Source organism: Mobula birostris, chromosome 9, assembly GCF_030028105.1.
Source record: "Mobula birostris isolate sMobBir1 chromosome 9, sMobBir1.hap1, whole genome shotgun sequence".
NCBI classification, from domain to species: Eukaryota; Metazoa; Chordata; class Chondrichthyes; order Myliobatiformes; family Myliobatidae; genus Mobula; species Mobula birostris.
Window position 1 is genome coordinate 45680564 of NC_092378.1, and position 14713 is coordinate 45695276.

At 42.8% G+C, this 14713-nt stretch overlaps 1 protein-coding gene across 13 annotated transcripts in view; it reads right to left on the bottom strand.

Moving 5' to 3' along the window:
* nrcama (neuronal cell adhesion molecule a) overlaps positions 1 to 14713 on the bottom strand; it is a 421555-nt gene that overhangs the window by 111354 nt on the left and 295488 nt on the right. For all 13 annotated transcript variants that reach the window (XM_072267965.1, XM_072267972.1, XM_072267976.1 and 10 more), the window contains 4 exons: positions 13398 to 13556; positions 6131 to 6236; positions 4485 to 4681; positions 317 to 439 (listed from right to left, as the gene is read on the bottom strand). In XM_072267965.1, coding sequence (XP_072124066.1) covers positions 317 to 439; positions 4485 to 4681; positions 6131 to 6236; positions 13398 to 13491 — 520 coding nt within the window. In that variant the 5' untranslated portion in view covers positions 13492 to 13556. The remainder of the gene's footprint in view (positions 1 to 316; positions 440 to 4484; positions 4682 to 6130; positions 6237 to 13397; positions 13557 to 14713) is intronic.

Consider the following 14713-nt stretch of genomic DNA (forward strand, 5'->3'; position numbering starts at 1 on the left):
AACATTTTCTGTTTCTTATTCTGTAATGTTAACCCCTGGGTCTGATATGCTGGAGAATTATCAGGCTATGTCAGGACCTCAAAGTATTTTACATGCATCAGTGGGCTACTTGACTGCAGGAACCAGTCAAGGTGAATCCTAACCTCCTGCTCCTGCTATCCACTATGATAGCCTGTATGGCAACCTAAGACAACGCGATTGATTTCTCTCTGGCTTCTTGGCCCCTTCACAGCCAGCTGAGCTTCAGTGGTTTGTCTAACTAAAGTAGCTCTGCTCTGCCCCCAAGATGTACCCTGAAGCTTGGCTCCGCACTTACAGTTATCCATCCAGAAGATGATGGGCGGTGGTAGGCCTGATGGAGGGTCACAGTGGAGAACCAGTGAAGCTCCTTCTTGGACCACTTTCGGCTCGATCTTCTCTTTGGCCCACATGGGTGACCCTGGAAAGGGATGCGGGACAGAGAATACCTTAAAAACTGTAAGCCTTTCCTTGCAAACAGTGCAGCAGGATAGTAGGAACACATGGGAAGCGCTTGTTTCGAGAAAAACAGCAATAGTCCAGAGACAACACTGGGGAGTCAACAAACAATGAATGCACTGCATTCCTGTGTCTACTGTGGTCCATATTAGATTAACTCAAGGAGCATCAAAGACCTGGCCCCTGTCCACTGATACCTCAAACAGTAACGCCCATGTTGATTTTCTCAGGCGATGAGAGATTTTGGCGTACTCTGTTTGGGAAACATCGTCTCTACGTTGGGAAGAGGGCCAATCATGGGAACAGGTTTCAACAGTGCCAAGGCAACACTGCTGGTCCAGAAATACAGGGCCTTTAATGAAATACGATCAGACAATGGAGTGAACAGGGTTCCTCAGTCTGAAGCAGGGACACTCCCACAGTCACCCAACCACCCTTCACCCAAACTCATTCGGGTCTTCCCAGAGTGAATGTCCAGAGACAATGAGCTGTTTCTCCAACACTCGTTCTTCATGCTGCTTGTGGAGCTGGACCAGGCCACGACGTAGCCTTCCATTTTCCTCAACCCCTGAAAATGATACTGCGGGAAAGGACAATGGTGTACCATGCTGTTATGGGAATAGGTTCAAAGGAGAAAGTGTTATCTTTCTTGCCCCATTTAGCTCCATTGTGTGCCTTTCCTTTCCCAGAGGCAGTGGAGCAGTGACAGGCAATGTGTGGGGTTAGGTAGAGTGAGGGAAATAGGTTATCAGGGAATAAAACAGAGGAACCAATTCATGCAAGGGTGGAACCAAGTGCCAGCTGCAGTTACCTTCCATCAAGATGAATTTGATGATTAATAAGAGGTCTTTAGTTAGAAAGAAAAAGAAATAAGAAAGTTAAAGAAATGGAATTAAATATTGCATTGGAACAAAAACACTGACAAGATTGAAGGAATTCTATTTGCTTAGCACCATGTTGCAACCACGGGTTGCTCAAAAGTATTGTAAAAACAGCAGTGTACTTCCTGAACAAGAACTGTGGTGAAGTTGGAGGAACAGAGGCCAATCTGTGCTCAAGCTTCCACAAAAGACAATATGATTATTAATCAGGTGAATGAGATGCTGTTTAAGTCTTGCTCATTGAGAGATATTTTCTGACCAACGGACTACGTTAGATGGAGCAATGACCACAGAATCTTTATGTCTACCTCAGAATGCAGTGAGGCTTCAGTTTGGAATCTGGATTTTTACCAGTTCTTGGTGAATTAAATGGAAGCTTAATACCAAATGAAAAACAAAATGAAGTCAGGATATTGTCTTGTTAAGAAATGGCTGCTGTGCTTTCTCCCTTTAATTGAAACCAGATGGCTGATTAGGAAAACTGCTCATGGTTTTTGATGGGAACCCTCCTTCCCTGTTAAGGAGATCTCTCAGGCAGCCATGCAGATGGTGGTGAGGCAAAGGGTTTACTGGTGCTGTGGTGGGGAGCCTCATGTTATGGAGCCAGGTTTGATGTGGCAGCTATGTCAGGACTGGAAATCAAAGTGCCTGAGAGTGGGGGATATTCCTTCACAGAAGCTTTGGTCAGCCCAAGTTGTTGGCAATGGGTGTTATAATACACTGAAATGTCTATGAGGTTTACAGTATATAAAAGTAACACCCCACCGACATCCCCGTAATTCACACAGTCTCGGTATGGTCAATGTAATGTTCTGCTTGCTGAACTAATAATGAAAGTCATTGGCCATGTAGTCATGGTCCAGTTTTTGCTGTAAGTAATTGTCTGTCAGGGCATACTATCGACATAATCAAGCACATGAAATCTAATGGGCAAATGGGCCCAGTCCAGTTCTTGATGGGTACGGCTTCAACAGGAAATGATGTCAGCAGTTTGAAAATGGCTTCCCTTCCCTGCATGATTCACCTATTTAAATTAAATGGTAAAAGGGGTCCAATTTCTAGGTGAGTGAGTCTACAAAATGGGTTCAAATCATTTGAATTTCATTCTTGATAGTCACTAGAATTTCAGTAGAATTCGCTGTCTACTACTTAACTAGTTCATCAAATGTTGAACTGTTCCCCTCAACAGAATATTATGGAAATTAAAGCAGGAATAAGCCTTTTAGCCTCTTGCTGCTGCTTTGTCATTCAGACCATGGCTCAACTCTATCTCACTTAATTTTCTGTCCCTATATCTATTACTTGATTCCCTCAATCTCAGTCTTGTACAGTATATACTCAATGAATGAGACTCTGCAGGCCCTGCAGGTAGAAAATTTCAAAGATTCACTATTCTCTGGGTGAATAAATTTCTTCTCACCTCAGTCCAATGCCAATTTTGAAATTGTGACTCTTGGTTCATGAGACTCCAACAGAGAAACATCTTCTCCCAATCTACCTTGTTCAGCCCTTTAAGAGCTTTGTATGCTTCAAAGACACCACTTCTCAATTTTCCTGAAACCTGGAGAACATTGGTCCCATCTGCTTAATCTCTCCTCAAACAGCACACCAGTCATCCCGGGAATCAATCTGGTGAATCTTCACCACACTCCATCCATTGCAAATATATCCACAAATAGATGAGCAGGCCAAACCAGTATACATGAAGTGTAGTGTAGTATCACAGGGCTCCCTGGGATTGAAGAAGGAAGAGTATTCTTTTCTATCGTCGGAACAGTTCAAATCCCAGACACGTCACAGTTGAAAGAGTAGCCTACTTGGGCTCACAAGTCTACTCACCTGCCACCAACAACATCAATCTAGGAGGTGATCAGGATCTGTGCCTATATCCCTTTCACCTCTCTCCCCTTACTCTTTGGAATCTATCCCTTCCTCTCTTTCCAAGTGCTTTTATTTAATCAATGGGTGTTTTATTTAATTCAATCCTGCGTGTTATGATGCTCAACTTTCCCTGTCTTCCTCCAGGAAAGACATAACATGTACTTTCAGACTCGACTCCACATCCGCAAGGCACAAACACTGCCATGTTCTCACATGGCTCCAATGTAACACAGAGCATTTTCTCTTTTCTTTTACCCTTTTCAAGAACCAGGGAAATATCAGTGCCTGACCGTGGCTATAGCTATGGAATTAGTATGTCTATCCTTGAAGATTCATGCTTACACTTTTGATTCATGAATGAATCCTGGCAAAAGATACACTTCCCCATTATGGGCTCTGATATTCCTTGTAGGCTAACGTACAACATAAAGGAAAGAAGTTGGGTTTTCACTGTGCCTTTTAATCAATGGCTAGAAGGCCTCTTTCTAGGTAGTACATTTTCATGGTACGGTGCTTCTTTCAAACTGTAAGCATATCATCTTACTTGTTCAAAGCAACACCATACATACAGTTACCAGATACATGAGCAGACACACTATTTTGTGTTTTTGGGAAAAACTACCAGACAGGAATCCAGTGTCCTGAAAAAAAGTGAGAAACATTGACTTCAACATCTCAACTTCTCCATAAATCAGTCTTTAACCAGGACTTATTCTTCCTTACCTGCTAGGATGAGCTAGGTTCCACTACAAGGTGGAGTCCTGCTTAATGTGTGCAAGGTTATGGAATATACAATACTATACTGACAATGGTGGAGTATCACAGATGACACCCTGGTCTGATATACAGTGCATGTTGTATCTAAACAAATTAGCCAGTTACGAAAGTGGTCCTTTAATTTTATTGTCAGCAACAAAACTCTTACAGATCAGATCCTTCCTTGCCACCTTTCAAAAAATTGTGACCCATAGCAACACCATCTCAATGTATTTGTGTATGGAGTAATCTGTCTGGATAATGTGCAATCTAAGCTCTTCACTGTATCTCAGTAGATGTGACAATAGTAAACCAATTACCAGAGATGGTTCTGCCAACCAGAAGTGGGGGGGAGGGGGAGGTGGCGGTCTTGCTATGATTTTTTAAGTACTGTTTTCAATGCAGGGCCTTACAGTTTAGTGTCTGCTCCATAATGAGTCTCAGAGGCAAATAAAAAACTTGAGGTAGTTGTAAGTTGCATTTACTCACTGGACTGGCGGATGACGATCTTGTTGGAGACAGCTGTACCACGGTCATTTCTTGCCGTACACTGATACTCTCCTTCATAAGCTTCTGCCTTCCCCCCGCCCACAATGTCAATCAACAGAGTCCCGGAGTCGGGCTTCATCATTACACGAGGGTCTTTGTCAATGTTGAAATGGGTTCCATTGCGTGTCCACGAAAACCTACAGAAAACGTTCCAGAAGTAGTGAAAATAAGATTGAGGGATGTAGCTATATCAAAGAATATTTGGGTGACACGGTAGCGTAACACTATTTCAGTGCCGTCAACCCAGGTTCAATTCCACTGTTGTGTGTATGTTCCCCCCATGACTCTGTGGGTCTCCGCTGGGTGCTCACTTTCTTTCCACATTCTAAAGACGGACGGTTTCATAGGGTAATTGGTCACATTGGTGTAACTGGATAGTGCGAGCTCATTGGGCCCGAAGGACCTGTTACCATGCTGCGTCTCTAAATGAAATATTTGCAAGCTGTTGTTAACATGCAGTCCAAAGTTTCATGCTACCTGTCCCGCCCAGGTTACTAACACCTGACTAATGGACAGTCTGTACGCATGGGCGAGTGCTTGGGAGACAGACAGGACGGATTTGCTGGCTGCTGCAGGCATCTTATGCTGTGGAGGAACTCGGTTATAGACGCACTTCAGACTCACAAGCTGCTCAGGTTATGAACGGTTCTCAGGAATGGAAGTAGAGTCTAAAAATTTATTTTTCTTTCAGTTGGGAAAATCATAACATTTCAAATGAGTGTGGGCTTCTGCCTCTGCTCCAGGACTTTGAGGAAAGAAGGGAAGTGCAGAGGAATTTGGTATAGTGTTGTTAATGAAATAGAAGACTATTACACCAGTGAGGGGCTACCCAAGGACAAATGCCTTGCTGTGTTATTTTCCCAGATCTTTCCTCCACAACCTGATTGGGCCTGCACCATTCTTCTCATATTACATTCTCGCACTTATATTCTCATACAACATTGGATACCATTTGCCCCATCAAGTCTATTCCTGCACTCAGGGCAATCCATTAATCCAGTGACTCGACATTTCTCCCTCCCTAATGCCAACCAGCAGCTCCTGGTTTTCCCACCACCTGCCTACACAAGGGGTAATTGACAGTGACCAATTAAATTATTTTTACATCTGTGGGATTTGGGCTATGGGGGAAGGAATCTGGAACATCAAGGGGAACCCAATTACATGAAGAATGTTGAAACTCCACAAAAACAGCAAGGATCAAATCTGGCTTACTAGACTTGTATGTGAACAGGATTATTGCACCTCCCACTTTTCTATACGATATGAATTTCAAGAGACTATTAAGCTATAGGATGGTACAGTGGTGCAGTTTATAGAATCGTTGACTGACAGTGCACGAGATGCAGGTTCAATTCTGACATTCGGTGCTCTCTGCGTGGAGTCCGCATATACGCCCTGTGACATCCAAAAGGCACAGGAGTTGATGATCCAAACGGCCCATAGTATACAGGTGAGCAGTACACTTTGAGGAGAATTAAATGGGTTAGTCTAGGATGAGTGTAGATTACAAGGGTACTTGATAGGCACAGACTGATGGGTCGAGATGGGTCATCCCGTTTCTCTTTATCACGCTATGTCCATACCTGGGAGCTGGGTTCCCTTTGGCTTCGCACTGGATTAGGATGTTATCTCTGGGGTCTATGATGTAATCCTTCGGAGACTGGTGGGTGATTGTAGGGGGCTGCGGCACTGGATTGGAAAGCAAAGTGTGTAAGAACATAAACAGTGTGACATTCAAGCAAAAGTAGAAAAGTACTGTTAATGCGAAATGTATCGTTCATGCCAATTTGCTACATCATCAAGCATGATCATCCAGGCTGCCTGTAAACTCTGTTCAAGAGATCTGGAGCCAGTCTGAGGGAATTCACAGTTTTGAAACTCAGCACACCCCAATTCCTTGCATGTACCTGAGAGATTGGGGAAGACTGATTTCTTGCTCAGGCAACTGTGGTGGTCACCTCTAATCAAGCCCTTCATTGGCTGGGCATGGCAGAGGGATTCACTGCAATCTGAAATTATGGTTCTGTGTTTGAGGTCTGCATCTACGACTAAATCATAAACATCCTTCATAATTTTGTGAGGTAGCCAAAAGAGATATTCATTCCAAATTCAATTCATGATTTGGAGATATTTTTAATCAAAGGATAAACATTACAGACAGATGTCATTGCTCAGGCAATTGTGGTGGTCACCTTTGATCAAGCCCTTCATTGGCTGGGCATGGCAGAGGGAGGTACTGCAATCTGGAGTTGTGGTTCTGCATTTGAGGCAATAGACGCTGATCATCACTGCAAGCTAGCCAAGCGTTCACAATCTTTGGATTTAGCTCCTACCCAGATTCCGGCTGGATGAGGCAAGCTGTGATTGGCTGAACAAGTCTCAGTGGATGGTCGGGCAAGATTCAACAACACGATAATAAATTGTTGAAAGACACTGTTGACATGATCACGGCAAATACAAGACCAATTCGTGCACATGCAATGGGTGCAGCACACGGGAAAGAATGTCACAGCAAACAAACACAGCACTGAAAACTGAGGAGGACACACATTGCAGCTGATATCTTGTGTGCCGCAAACTTACGTTCATCCAGGATTTTTGCTATACTCCCCAGAATCACCAATTGAGAGAGAAAATAAAACAGAATTATAAAGAGAGAGAAGAAAAAAAACAGTTTAAGTAAGAAGTTTCTACATCATTTTGACACTTACAATACACGCAGTTGCTCTAAGTAAGGCCTGGTTCCTGTTGAAATATTAGCTCATAGTGACCTTCACTGATGTATTTGGAAGGATCCTCATTATTTTGTACACTTCTGCCCCAGAATCCAAAAACTCACGATTAAAAAGAAATCAAACTAAAATAGTAGAACCTCCTACAATTAATTGACAAGTTTATGCCACCTGGTATTGACCTGTTCCTCAGAAATGTAGCCTGGAATTTCAGTTGTATAGCTCTGTTTGTTTTAGGGCTGGTTAAATCAAAATGCACTTCCTTTGGGTGAAATATGATAATGACCATTTCACAGTGGCCCTGAAATTCGACGTGATGTCAATCACGCTTTTGCATATCTGAAGACACAAGGGACTGCAGTTGCTGGAATCTGGTGCAACACTGCAGGAACTCAGTGAGCCAGGAAGCATCTACTAAGGGAAATAAACAGTTGATGCTTCAGGTTGAGATGCTTGATCCAGTTTGGCTGGAGGGTCCTGACCCAAAACGTCAACTGTCCATTTTCTGACACCGGTGCTGCCTGACCAACTGAGTTCCTCTGGCTTGTTGTGTGATGCATTAACATCTGACATGCACTCATTTTGGAGCTTTTAATACTTTTTACTGGCTGTGCTTGACTGGGATCCTTTAGGATGTCTCATTATTTATCTGTTCCACATTCCCGTCACCATCTCCCTCACATGGACCTCACCTCTCGACACCCTGCCCCCAACCTTGTAACCCTTCAGGTCACAAGCATCCAATTTTCCATATCTCGACCTTCTCCTGCCTTTGACCACTGATCCTGATTATCATTGGACTGATACCTTCTCCCGTTGCTCCAGCTCCAGGGTCAGGGTGCTCCTGATTGATCCATCCCAAATTCTCCACTCAGGACACAAAGTTGACGACTTGCCCCATACCCCTCCTCAATGCCCCAGACTACAGTCCTGTACCCTCCCAGGCAGCATCTCTAACCACCCATCCACACCCAATCACCTGATTTCCTGAAAATTGTCCCTGCATTGGAAGCCTGTACCTCCATCCCCAGCCTCTCCGCCTTCCACTTCCTCTTCTTCTGTAAAGGTACACAAAGGTTTAGGTCTGCATCTCTCTAGGCTCCCACTGGTCTGCACTCTCTGTCCTCACTTGTCCTGGCCTGTCCTATGAACTGACCACACCAACATCCTCTCCCTGGACAAAGCTAAGCCCACTTTCTCCAAACCACCCCTGACAGCTCATAAACAAATCACCCTCCTCTGTTGTGCCAAGCATTCGAAGATCAGGTACAACAAATGAAACATATATTGTTAAACTCCCTCTAGACCAAGGGTTCCCAACTATTTTTATGCTCTGGACTAATACCACTAAGCAAGGAGTCCGTGGACCTCAGGTTAGGAACCCCTGCTCTAGACCGTCCCGCCACACACACGCAGCACAAAGTAAACTCCCTCTGATCCACTGTTCCATTGAGAACCAACAGCTACAACGGGGGCTGTAGTTCATCCTGAACCCAGAAAACTTCACTCAAAGCCTTTGTTCTGTTGACATTTTAACAAACTTATTTTATAAAGAAAAATAAATCATATATTCACAAAACCAGGACCAGGAAAAAAAAAGAAAATCAACTGACAAGCATTAAACAAGAAACAGATTAGATACAGTGCAAGCTCCCTTTTCAGTGACATGCCATGGGTCACCAGTAAAATTCCCTCTGCATTGTCCAATCACACACTTCCACTGCTGGGTGAAGTACATAGTAAAGTTCCCTCAGTGTCAGAGGGCATGAATTAGATACACAACAACCCACAACACAATTCCAGGATATGGGTTAGATACAATTAAAGATCCCTCTGCAATGTCCAACCCAATAGGTATCAGGAAAATGTGGTACAGATACATTAACTTTATCTACACTGATTTGGCTGTAGAAGATAATCATTTTCTACATCGCTTCAAACTGTTAATGAAACTCCATCACTTCCTATTGGCCTGTTAACAAAGGCAAACATTCATTTTTAATGACACTTCACAGCTTCACTTGCCCTTTCTCCCCAACCCCATCCTACGTCTCAGCAGTTGCTCTGTGAGATGACAACATTTGCTCTTGCTTAAGTAGCTAAACATAATGGATTTAGGACAAAAAAAATATTGTTCACTTAGTTGCCTTTTAAATAACTAGCATCATTCATCAAAAAATTATGCACCATACCTCCCACACCTTGGGAAATTGTCTGAACAGCCCTAATGTTAAATGAAGTACAACAGAGCAATAAATCCCCCCCACTTTGTAAATGAGGACAAATTGCAAAGCAAATTAACCCTACCAGATTGTTTTGCACATCAAAGACTTTTACATTTAAACCACAATGGTTTCCCCTTCTGATAAATTCCAATAAATTGGCTGCCCATCTTTGTGACGACTGTCTTTGAATACTGATGAATCTGATACAGGCATTCAGAACGATAATCCTAGACTCGATACAGTTGCTATAGCACAAAACCACATCTAATTTGACAGTGAATTGTTAATCTTACTCGAGGAGGTCAAGAGATTAATCAAATGCGAGATAGAAGGATGTCACACTGATATGGCACAGTTTTCGAAGCAGGGCTGAAGCATATTAATGGAACGGACGCAGGGAGCTGCTGTCTGCATCTTAATTGTGCTGTCGCGTCTACAACAGTCTTCCCTTCACTCCATGGAGTAAACTTTACCTTCCAATCTGTTAATCTTCAAAAACCTCTGGAAACTATTATACATCAGATGACTGAGGTGCCACTGCTCTTCTGCTGTCCACTCTATGCTATCAGTAGTAAGCATTCTGACATGAATGTCACCTGTACTGACCACATCATCCACTGACTATTCACCAACATTAATGCTGTTCAATCAACATCAAGATGTTCACAGGTTTTATAGAATAATAATAATAGGCATCCGTTAGTCTCATGAGACCATGGATTTGCGCCTTGGAAGGTTTCCAGGGCACAGGCCTGGGCAAGGTTGTATGGAAGACCAGCAGTTGCTCATGCTGAAAGTCTCCCCTCTCCACGCCATTGATGTTGTTGTTGAAGGACCCATAGGACCCATACAACTAGGACCCATACAACTTGGCACCGGTGTTGTCGCAGAGCAATGTGTGGTTAAGTGCCTTGCTCAAGGACACACACGCTGCCTCAGCCAAGGCTTGAACTAGCGACCTTCAGATCACTAGACGAACGCCTTAACCACTTGGCCACGCGTATAGAATAAAGGCACGTATATAAAACAAACTATTTTGGGTTTTGCTGGACAAGGCCAGAAGGTTCTCTGATGGGGTGGAATGGATGACATTTGATCAGAATCAGAATCAGGTTTACTATCACCGGTGTATGGATTGGATAACATATGATGCTCTTTTAAGTATATTGCAATGTTTTAAATGTGCAACAGAAACTCCAAAGAGTTCAAATCACTGGCAGTTTTAAAAGAGTTGTCCTCCCCTTCAATATACCCTGAACACTTGAGTGGCATTTTGGAGAGCTGTGAGTTTCGAGTTAGCAAGAAGTAACATCAGCTTTATAATCTGGTGTATTGCATTTGATTCTGGTTGCTCTTCATAGCAAGTATGTTGAGGCTACAGAGAGGATTCAGAAGAGGTTTACTGTACCAGTATGCTACCTAGATTAGTTGGCATGTGCTCTAAAGTGAAGTTGGAAACACTAGCATTAGCATCCGCTGCTCCAGAGAAGATAAGGGGAGATCTGATCAATGTTGATAAAATTATGAGAGGATTCCAAAGAAGTTTACCAGGAAATACACTGGGAATGAAGGAATATGGACTATCGGTGGACAAAAGGGATTAGATGTCACTAGCCCAGGAACAGGACCTTCAGCCCACGATGTTGTGTCCAACTAATTAAGCTGATGACACCTAATCCCTCATACCCTCCCAATGGTCCATATCCATCCTTTCTCAGTGTATTTCTGTGTCTATCCAATAGCCTCTTAAATATTTCTATTGTATTTGCCTCCACACCACCACTCATGACATATTCCAGGTGTCCATTACTCTCTGTGTAAAAAACAATCTTGCACTCCTTTGAACTCCACCCTTTCTTAAATATATGCCCTTTAGTACTTGACATTTCGACCCTGGGAAAAAGATACCAGTGTCTACACTGTGCTTCTCATAATTTTATAAACTTCGATCAGGTCTCCCCTCAGCATCTGCTGTTCCAGAAAAAATAACCCTCATGTTCCCACCTTCACTTCATAGCACATGCCCTCTAATCCTGGTAAGCCTCTTCTGAATCCTCTCCATAGCTACAATATACTTCCTACAAAGAAGCAACCAGAATTGAATAATACTCCGGATGCAGCCTAACCAGCTTTATAAAACTAATGTTACTTGATGCTAACTTGAAACCCACAGCTCTCCAAAACCCCACCCGAGTGTCCAGTTTTAATATGGATATTTTGGATGGCAAGCTACACAATTACTAAAGCTGCGACCTCATAGTTTCAGTGACCAACTTTAATTCTAACCTGATGAAGGTTCTTCGTCTGAAATGTCAACCGTTTATTCCTTTCCATAGGTGCTACCTGATCTGCTGAGTTCCTTCAGCATTTTGTGTATGTTACTCTGGATTTCCAGCATCTGCAGAATCTTGTGTGTCATCGTTCAATCCTATCTTCTGGTACTATCTGTGTTGAGTTCGCATCTGTTCCCTTTGGTCCCCTCCACCCCTCCCGACCAAGTGTTCCAATTTCCCCTCACATCCCGAAAACGTGCAGGTTATAAAGTACAAAGTAACTGCATTATTAAAGTACGTATATGTCACCATACACCACTCTAAGTTTAATTGTACTGAAGAACAAAGAAATATAATAGATCAATGAAGAACTACATACACAGACTGACAAACAACCAATGTGCAAAAGACTAACTGCAAATATAAACAAATAAATAAATAATACTGCGAACTTGAAAGTGTGTTCACAGTTTGTGGAATCAGTTCAATGTTGAGGTTAAGTGAATTGGTCACTACAAATTGTCCCAAATGCGTAGGTGAGTGGTAGAACTGGCAGGGAGTTGATGGGAATAAAATACTTTTGGTGTAAATTAGTGATGAGTGGTTAGTGTGACTCAGCAAGCCAAAGGTTCTGCTTCTGTACCGTCTGGTTCTATTCCACTTGGAGAGTCTAAATGAAGGCTGCAAAGTTATCACTGCCCAGTATGAGCGGCTGTGGCATCTGAGTTCAGTTGGGAATGTCTGATGATCAGGTCCGGAGACCTGAAGGGAGATTTTTCTGCCCGCGCTGCATGACCATGAAGGCTTATAATTCTCATGGGCTAATTAAATGATGACCATGGATTTAACATGAAGTGCTTCTGAGGAAGGCTGTGTCAGGCGTTGCCCCGTTCAATTTAAAAATGCACAATTAGGTCTTCAAACTTATGCCCACAAAAGGGTGTGAAAAGAGCAAATCGATGGTGTAACACACAAAATGCTGGAGCAAAACAGCAGTTCAGGCAGATCTATAGAGGGGAATGAACAAGAGATGTTTCGGACTGAGACTGTTCATCAGGACTTGAGCACGTTGATGCTGTGTTGGGAGGGCAAACAAGGGAACATGCAGTTGATTCTTTCAAGAGTGGGATAAGTAATAGTGAGGAGGACAAGAGCTGATAAATTCAATGTTAAGTAAGTACAGAGGCAATGAGAGAAAGCAAGAAATAAGGAAAGAGTTTGACAGCGAAACAAAACACAAGTAAAAGTTAAAAGAAAATACAATTTGACCTTTTAATTAATCCATACCACCTGATGGGAACATTTATGGTACAAGAGTTTGATTGCTAGAGACTCAAACTGTAAGGGTACCTATGCTGATATTGACCAAATTTAACTTTCCGCGGTGTGTTTAATGGAAAGTCAACAGAGCTTCATGAAAATCCCAGTAAGGTCTTTTGCATTTCTGACAGTGGAGCACTGCAAATTGGTCAGCAGCTTGAGGGAGTTGCCACAAACAGTGGGCCAGCCTGCTGCTTCCTGAAGCTTTGTCGTTCAGTGTGGCAGCATTATCTGGGCAAGGCTGCTTTGAGCCACAAGACCTTGGAGGCTCAGTTGCAGATGGAATGGATTTTCACTTACGATCAAGAGGCACTTCCAGTGCAGCGCCCAGATGGACCAGAAGGAGAACGATTGCAGCACCACTGCTTCTTCGACTTGACTTCATCCCTGGCATTTTTCAGACTCAGCACACAGGACTGCTGGAACGCTATTCCGTTTTGACTCTGGAATCTGCCAAATCTAAAAGGAGGAGAATCAAATGATTAACAAAATATTTTGGTTTGGCTTCAAGATGTGACTGTCACATTAAAATACTATCAATGGCAAAATGAAAGAGGCAACGTCCTTGAAGAAAGAAGTGGAGTTAACTTTTGAGGTTTCAACAAGAACAGAAGAAAATAAGAGCAGGAGCAGGTCACCTGTCCCAGTCATTTAAAACAATAATGGCCGATCTAGCCCAGACCACAACATCTCCTCTGTGCCAGGTCCCCATATCCTCCATGAACTTTTAAAAAGTTATATACTTCCACCAACAATACTTCTATTTATCCAGTCTCTGCATCTTTGTGGAATAGAGAACAAGAGATTCACCAGCCTCTGCAAGTTAGGTAACTTCTATCAACATCAGATTTAAATGGCTGACTCTTATCTTGAAATATGACCACTTGAGACTGTCATACTGGTGAAAAAAGTTTGTATTAAAGAATAATTACATCAAGAAGAAAAGGGCCTACCATACCTTCATTAGTAGAGACTAAACCAGTGAACTTCATGCTTAAATATACCAACTTCATTATAAAATGGAAACCACAACTTCCTGCAGCCGTGGTAGATCGCTGCACGATTGGAGGTGCCTTATAACAATTGATGAAGTAAGCACAACTCCAGGGTATGTAAAGCTTTACAGACTGAGGTGAGATTGCTAATGCAATATAGATGTCAGTCACTTACACATACCAACTCCCAAACAGAGCAATGTGATGCGTAAATGACATTAATGGGCTCACCTGAGGGATAAATATGGTAAAAAACACTCCCACTTATAGTCTGTGGCACCTTTAACATCACACTAAGAGAGCAGTTAAGATTTTGAAGGAAGTCTCAGCTGAAACAAGACACCTCTGACACAGAATCACGTCGTTGGTGGTGCTCCAAATATTTGACTTTGATTTTGTGCTCGACTTTCTGGGGTGGGTTGAACCACAATATCCACTGATCCAACAATAAGACATCATCCAACTAAGCAATAGCTAACACAAGCAATGCATAAGCCAGTGGCTTTGTACCAAAACAAAATATGAACGCCTCAGACAACTGCCTTTCTCAAACTCAGCAACAGCTTGAATCAATATTTCATTTCCTCCATCAAAAAAGATCCAGCACAGCACAGAAAGCCT